At 57.9% G+C, this 7,919-nt stretch overlaps 1 protein-coding gene across 2 annotated transcripts; it reads right to left on the reverse strand.

Annotated features, from left to right (window-relative positions):
* Positions 1-294: 294 nt before the first annotated feature.
* LOC138808140 (protein RoBo-1-like) lies at positions 295-5,574 on the reverse strand. Of its 2 annotated transcripts, none has more exons than XM_069994097.1 (6): positions 5,471-5,574; positions 4,007-4,096; positions 3,698-3,805; positions 2,782-2,925; positions 1,339-1,470; positions 295-609 (listed from the first exon to the last, which is right to left on the reverse strand). In XM_069994097.1, exons 2-6 carry the CDS (start codon positions 4,077-4,079, stop codon positions 407-409), a joined length of 660 nt encoding a protein of 219 aa, XP_069850198.1. In that variant the 5' UTR covers positions 4,080-4,096; positions 5,471-5,574; the 3' UTR covers positions 295-406. The 2 variants fall into 2 exon arrangements, with proteins under 2 accessions (XP_069850198.1, XP_069850197.1); XM_069994096.1 differs by lacking the exon at positions 5,471-5,574 and adding an exon at positions 4,766-4,859.
* Positions 5,575-7,919: the final 2,345 nt, after the last annotated feature.

Consider the following 7,919-nt stretch of genomic DNA (forward strand, 5'->3'; position numbering starts at 1 on the left):
CAACAAACTGGTAAAAGCCTCCCCGGGCCTTGAATTGCTCATGGAGAAACATTTTCTTAGCCGTGGGAGTAAGGATTAGAAGCAGCAATGAAGAATATCAGAAAAGAGATGTGCTCTGGGATTTGTGCCTGCAGATGTGGGTTCTAATGGGAATTGAATCCCGGAGATTCTTACAGATACCTCTCAGACTCTTAAGATGTACAATAGGGGAGGAAAAAGAAGCTCCTAGAGAATGAATAAGGATTTCTTTTAACCTAAAGTAAAATGAATAAGCAACTCCATACAGACTTATACAAGTTTCAGGTTTGTTTGTTTTTAATTGTCTCCCATTGGAGAAAGAAACAATCCAAGAATGACAACACGTCCAGGTCTGTAGGATTATGGGATCATGCCAGTGCCTGAACAATTAAATAAAGAGCTTCAGCAGGAAGACACCAGCCAGGACTGAGGAGATGGTGGACGCCTGTCGGGGGCTTGCGTCCACAGCCCTGGAACAGGAGGTGCGTATTTGTGTTGACCCCATTAGAGTGACGTCCTCCAGGTTGCAGGCAGATTCAGTTGCACAGCCCTTTCCAAAAAATTCCAAGGAAGTCTCACCATCTTTGGTTCCTGCCAAAAAAAGAGAGAAAAGCCTCAGGAGTGAGTCTCTGCGCCTGCTGCTCTCCCCGGCACGTCACTTCCAGTGGTCAGAGCGCCTCTGGCTCAGGAAGAGATGGTCGCCATTTTCTCTCTGGTAGAGGAGAGCCCTTACGGGGGGACTGAGCCTGGGGCCTCTGTGTGCGGGAGGAGAGCTGTGGCCGACAGAGGCAGAAGCTCTGGAGTCTGGCTAAAACTCTTGTGAGGTATACGCGTCTTCTTCCTTAGATTTGCATTGTTTGGGGAAAACAATTGAAAATAGTATAGCGTTCCCTTTCAAGATAAGGCTCCTTCTTCCAAAGGCCCCGGGGAGTAATACTGTGAAAACTCTACGCTGCCCATGTAATTTGGAGTGAAAGACTGTGTCCTCATCAGTGGCTTCATTCCCCTTCTGAATCTTACGTGACATCCCACGTGCCCCGGCATCCCAACCCCGGACCAAGTTCCCTCCCGGGCCAGCCTCAGATTACCAGCCACAGCCTCAGCTGACAGCTGGCAGCAGTCAGCAGCCACAGACACCACGGGCCGGCCGCCCCTCCACGCGGGGCCCACGCTCACACCTACAGGTGCTGAGGGGCCAATGACCGGTGGTGGACGCGGTGGAGTTTTGACGTAACTAGTTCGTTATCCACCAGATGGCTCGTGCCCTAGATCTACCCTTTCAGAAGAGGAACCTCAATGCTTGGGAAAAAATACTGGTACCTGTGCCAGTGACCTCCACACAGCTCTTCTCCGGCCCTGTGCATTTCAGAGGAGCCGGGACGCAGGAAGACTCTTTCTCGGAGTAGCAGGCAGGACATTCAACTCCATTGGTGACTGAGGACTTCTGAAACACTGAATGAAGAGAGGTCAGTTTTCATCCTGAGGCCTAGGCACGAAAAATAGCTGGGAATATGACTACCCACCTCCACTCCAGGTCGTGATTCCTCCCAAAGAATTTACAGCCGTGATGGCATTGGTGGGCAAAAGGGCGGTAAAGAAATCCAGTGGTACTGTCCCCTTGTATCAATGACCCTCTTCACCTTCGCAGGAGAAAGCTATCTACACAATGGGGAAAAGGGTCACTTCTGATCTAAAAGAATGCTCTAAAATGTGTTCAGGGCTCACACCTGCAGTCCCGCCTCTCGAGGAGGTGAATGGGGCCTTAAGGTTACTTAAGCCTAGCAGTGTAAGACGGGCCTCAACAAAGGAAAACCAGTGTGGAGCCAGGAAATGAGATTCTAACATCGCAGCCAGCGAGCACATCTGCTAGGAGGCAGAAGTTTCGAAGAGCAAACCTCTAGGCCTCAAAGGCATCTTGACAGACCCCAGCAGCCCACCATCATCCCAGCTACTCGGGAGGCTGAGATATGAGGATCACAGTTCAAAGCCAGCCTGAGTGGGAAAGTCTGTGAGACTCTTGTCTCCAATGAAGCACCAAAAAGCCGTAAGTGGAGCTGTGGCTCAAGAGGCAGAGCACTAGCCTTGAGCAGAAAAGCTCAAGGACAGTGTCCAGGCCCTGAGTTCAAGTACAGGACCAGTACCAATCCCCCCACCAAAAAAATACCCCCCCAAAAAAGCCAGTGTGAGAAATTATATGGACGAAGAAGATGCCAACGGGATGCAAAGCAAAGCATTTGTTTCTTTGTTTGTAAAATGGGCTTTGAACGCAGGCCAGGGTGACCCCTAGCTTTTCCAGCCAGGCTGACACTCTTTCCACTTGAACCATAGCTCTACTTCCAGCTTTTGGGGGACTAACTGGAGCCAAGAGTTTCACAGACTTTTCTTCCCCAGGCTAATTTCAAACCACAATTCTCAGAGGTTAGAGACTCCTAAGTAGCTAGAATTACAGGCACGAGCCACTGGCCCCTGGCCAAATCAAAGCCTTTCACTCTACACTCAGTCTCTCTATACACCCACTATTAGAGAAAACCCCGAGAACCAGCCCTGCCCTCAGCTGTCAGGCAGCCTCCCAAACAGGAGAGACGCTTATTTATATCCAACCTCGACCCTTCCAGCAGACAGTGAAAGTAGAAGCAATTAGCAGGCAAAACCCCGGCATCTCCGCAGTAGAAATAGGTTCTAGTCAGGCACCCACAAGTTAGAGAAAAAAAGCCACAGGACAGAGACAGGAGCGAAGGGAGACACAGCGAAGTTGGCACTTACCCGGAAAGTTCTGGTTGCATCTGTCAGCTTGGCAGCATTGGCGCTTGTACTCAAAGGTCCTCTGCTCCCCGAGTGTGGCAGAGAACGACAGCGGCACGCAGCCAGACAAACAGCCCTTCTCCTTGAACCCTGCAAACGCAGTCCCTGCAGAAAGGGGCGGGGCAGCCTAAGTCACCCTTCAAGGATCCACCCCTCCATCCACCCCTCCAAATACCCCTCCACCCACCCCTCCATCCACCCCTCCATCCACCCCTCCACCCACCCCTCCATCCACCCCTCCAAATACTCCTCCATCCACCCCTCCATCCACCCCTCCAAATACTCCTCCATCCACCCCTCCATCCACCACCTCCATCCACCCCTCCATCCACCCCTCCATCCACCCCTCCATCCACCCCTCCATCCACCCCTCCATCCACCCCTCCATCCACCACCTCCATCCACCCCTCCATCCACCCCTCCATCCACCACCTCCATCCACCCCTCCATCCACCCCTCCATCCACCCCTCCATCCACCCCTCCATCCACCCCTCCATCCACCCCGCCTGCCTACCTCCTGCTGGCCAGGGCTTACTGTGAGGCAGAATGTGCTGGAAGGAGTGAGCCCCCCCGTTCCCCCGTCCCCCCATTCCCCCATCCCCCCGTTCCCCCATTCCCCTGCTCTCGTTCCCCTGTCCCCCCATTCCCCCGCCCCCCTGTTCCCCCGTTCCCCCATCCCCCCATCCCCCCGTCCCCCTGTTCCCCCGTTCCCCTGTCCCCCCATTCCCCGCCCCCCTGTTCCCCGTTCCCCTGTCCCCCCATTCCCCGCCCCCCTGTTCCCCCGTTCTCCCGCCCTCCCGTTCCCCTGCCCCCGCCCCCCGGGGCACCTGCAGCGTGGGCAGCGTGGCCGTGTGGCTGATGTCTGTGGCGACTCACCAGACTTGTTCCAGAACTGCATGTTGGTGAAGCAGCCATCGGTGCTTTCACAGGTCTTTGGTGTCTGGGTGCACGTTTCCAGCAGGCAGTCTTCACAGGTGACTGTCTCTACAACAAGGACACGCGCATTGCTCAAAACCAATTCAGGAAAGGAAGCTGTCAGGCACTGTAGCTGCTTCCAGTACCGGAAACATGCCTGGAGACGGGGCTCCACGAGGCTCTGTCCTCCAGGGACTGACCACCCCACCCCGGGGCCTTCCCTGCCCCCCCCAGCATGTTGGAAGAAAGGCGTTGTTTGTGTTCTCTTACCCACAGTGCTGAACACACAGGTGGCCAGGACGCAGACGCAGAGGAGCCTCCGGGGCACGGAGAGCCGGGGCATGGCCGCTCGGTGAGAGTCTGCAAAGAGGGGCCACGTGTCAGCACTGTGGGGCTCTGCCGGACGCAGCCGCAGACGGGGGTGGTGGTGAAGATGACCGCGCCGCCATCACGCAGACGGGGTGGTCGTGAAGATGACCGCGCCGCCATCACGCAGACGGGGTGGTCGTGAAGATGACTGAGCCGCCATCACGCAGACGGGGTGGTCGTGAAGATGACCGCGCCGCCATCACGCAGACGGGGTGGTGGTGAAGATGACCGCGCCGCCATCACGCAGACGGGGTGGTCGTGAAGATGACCGCGCCGCCATCACGCAGACGGGGTGGTGGTGAAGATGACCGCGCCGCCATCACGCAGACGGGGTGGTCGTGAAGATGACCGCGCCGTCATCACGCAGACGGGGTGGTCGTGAAGATGACCGCGTCGCCATCACGCAGACCGCTGTCTATTGGATAATTAATGTTCCAGATACCACCACAGGGCAAGGAGTAAGTTTAACCAACAGACACCGTCTTTCCTCGACTTCCACATTTATAGGTTCAGATTGGACCTGGGAACAGGTAAGGGAGGTACAGGAAAATAGACAGAAAGGGGGCCTGTTCCAAGAAGGAGATGATAAAAAATCAGGGATTTCCTCATGAAAATAAGTACCTACAGGGACTCGGTCAGCCACGCACCGTGCGTCTTTACCTGGCACAGGATAAAATCCAGCGCAGCCGGGATTTTCACGGCATGCGTCAGCCTCCATCAGCTCTGCAGCCAGTCAGGGTCTCCTCCGGACCCCGGCTCCCACAGGCCCGGAGCTCTAAGTCAGCCTTCCAAAACACAGACTGTGTTGTCATCCAGTCACTCATTTGCAAGTGAAAAGCGACCAACTCCTAGATCTGTGCCATATGGGGCTCTTTGGGGGGACACAAAATGAAAGTGCTATTTCCATCATGAAGACATTCAGGAAAAAACAGCTTTCTCTCAAGGCTTTTCACACAGCAGGGGCCCTTCCTTGTGTGGGTACAGGAGGTGTTAGAGCCCCACATCAGACCTCCACAGCTGAGACGAATGGCCTGGAGCTTACTCAGCTTGCTCACTCTGCTGCTGCTCAACCATTTGATTCAAGGTGCCAGGTGGGCTTTTTGCTGGGTTTTGTTGTTGCTGTTGTTTTTATTGGAGGTAGGAGTCTCATGGACTCTTCTGACTAGCTATTTTCAAGCAATAACCTTCCAGATTTGAGCCTCCTGAGTAGTTTGGAGAGCCTGTGTAAGCTACCAGCAGCTAGAAACCATTCTCATAGAGAATGTGCTATGCGCTTAGGAAGGTGTTTTGGCTGAGCGCATGGATCTATCCATTCTGAAGTTGTCCTCCACTCCGGCGTCCCCACCCCACAGGGAACATGCTCACCAACGGTCCTTCTGATGTTCTTCTGCAGGGACAGCCTCCGGGTGGAGAAGCTAAGAAATGAGGGGAGATGCAGCAGCAGCGAAGGCAGCCACGCTTTCTCCTACTTTTATAGGGCCGGTCACATGGCCCTGCCGGCCCTCACCGCCTGCTCCTCACCCCAGAGCCGCCCTCCCAGCCCCACGCCTGCACAGCCAGTTCCTGGAAGAGGCTCACCCCGCCCCTAATGAAAGTACACACCTCCCCGGTGAGAATGTGGTAGCTGCACGCGTTATTTCACAACTAATAACTTCCTTTTTTCTATCCTTAGATCCTGGCGCGCCTCCCCCGCCCTGCGCCCGTGTGTCCGTCTCCCACCCCGGGCCTCGTTCCTCAGGCCTCTCCACAGCCATGAGGAAAGTCCGGTCCAACGGACTGAGGTCTCAGTCTCTACTCTTCCCTCTCGTCTCCTGGATCTTCTCTGACAATAATGATGAGAGCATGGTCGCTAAAGCATGGTGAAATCTCCACTCAGAGACAAGCACGCTGAGCTGGCTGGCTAGGGAGCTGCGGGGGAAGTGCTGGCCCGTCACCTGCTGGCCGGGCGGCGATCGGGTCCCCCCGGGCCTCGGGGGTCCATCGATGACTCATTTATTTATTCCTTCTATTATCTCTCTCACCTTCCTGCAAAAGCCGCACAGAGTCACGCATTCTTGGCTAGCTATGGCGTCTGGAGATGAGGATGGCCACTGAAAAGTCTCAAGCCAGGTGGCCAAACCTGCAGCCTGGCGCTGGTGACGACCCCGGTCCCCTCCCGCTCCCTGCTGTCCTTCCAGCCTGAGGAGCGGCCTGCATCGGTTCTGAGAGCTGCTCAGGCGGAAGGCGCCGGCTCTGCACCGCGGTGGAGACCGGGGATCCCCTCCCACGTCTCCCAGGGGCGCCCGGCCCCAGCCAGGACGGCCCGGTCCTGCGCACGCTTCCTACCGCGCTGGCTGAGCTTCGGTGCGGCCAGCGAGGTGCGGCTGCTGTGTAGACGGCCGAGGCTGCCAGGGGAAGCGCGCTTGCGGGGGAGCCGGCGAGGCGCTGAGTGCGGCATGGGTGCGTGCTGTACTTTAGGAAAGAAAGGGAACGGACGCGCGCTCTACGTAGTTGTGCTGAGGGACGCCAAGTCCACGTGCTCCCTTGTGATGCGGTCGACCTCCTCCGTCAATGCAAACGCTCGCTTGGTCGAGGCCTGCGTCCGCCCACCGTCCTCCCTTCTTTCCTCTCCTTCCCCGGCGTCTCCCCTGGCCTCTTCCTACTCATTTTGTCCAGGGTAGGCGAGCTGTCCACAGGTGTGGCTGTGCGCGTGCCCCTGTCCCACGGCGCGCGATCCCTCAGGAGAGCTGTGGTCATCCCGGGGGCGAGAAACAACACGCTGCCCTGGCCCGCGCACACACACTGCCCAGCCGGAGCCCGTGGCCGCGCACACACACTGCCCAGCGGGAGGAGTACACCAGAGCTTGTGCCCGCGCACACACACTGCCCAGCGGGAGCCCGTGGCTGTGCACACACTGCCCAGCCGGAGCCCGTGGCCGCGCACACACTGCCCAGCGGGAGGCGTACGCCCACCCGACCCGGCACCTCCCGACGCACCTCTGCCGTCCTCCTCAGACCCCGGCTGCCGGGTGGCCGGGCACCTGGCACCCGAAGCCTGCACCGTGCTGCTCCCCGCCGGGTTGCACGTGAGCAGAAGTCTGCGTCAGCTTGCTCGGCTACCACGGGCCTCCGCGCCCGCCGGGCTCCACGCTTCCCGGTGGCGTCTGGACCGCAGGCGGCAGGACCTGGCCCCCTTTGGCCCGCGGATCCCCTGCAGCCCTGCTGCCTCTCGGCGGTTCTCTCCTCGCCCCTCACCTCTGCTCCTGGCTGTGGATCTCCGAGGCTCCCCGTGCTCACGGCCGGCCGGGCTCTGCAGCCACTGCCCACGCACACGAGCCTTCAGCTCGGTGTCCTGCTCGCCGCTGATGACAGTCGTTGATGACCCGCACATACGCACAGAGACGCCAGGTCAAGACACAAACTGTGTGTAGCACTCGCCTAGAGACGGTCTCTGCAGAGCCGCCCGCCGCCCAACACACACGTGGGGACAGTAATCGCTGTCTGAACAAGGCACGCTACGTGGGGACAGTAATCGCTGTCTGAACAAGGCATGCTATGTGGGGACAGTAATCGCTGTCTGAACAAGGCACGCTACGTGGGGACAGTAATCGCTGTCTGAACAAGGCACGCTACGCTGCACGTGAGAGGGAGGGTGAGGACTGACTGCCTGACTGTGCACACCAGATAACCCCGGACCCTCCCCGGGACTCCCTCCCCCCGCCCTTCCCCTCCCCTCCCCCACTCCCCTCCCCGGACCCCTCCCCTTGCATGGGCCCTCCCCCATCCCCTCCCCCACCCCCTCCCTGCATAGCTTAGACAGACAGACAGGTAATAG

The sequence above is a fragment of the Dipodomys merriami genome, unplaced genomic scaffold (genome assembly GCF_024711535.1).
Source record: "Dipodomys merriami isolate MVZ:Mamm:240054 unplaced genomic scaffold, mDipMer1.0.p SCAF_440, whole genome shotgun sequence".
Lineage (NCBI taxonomy): Eukaryota > Metazoa > Chordata > Mammalia > Rodentia > Heteromyidae > Dipodomys > Dipodomys merriami.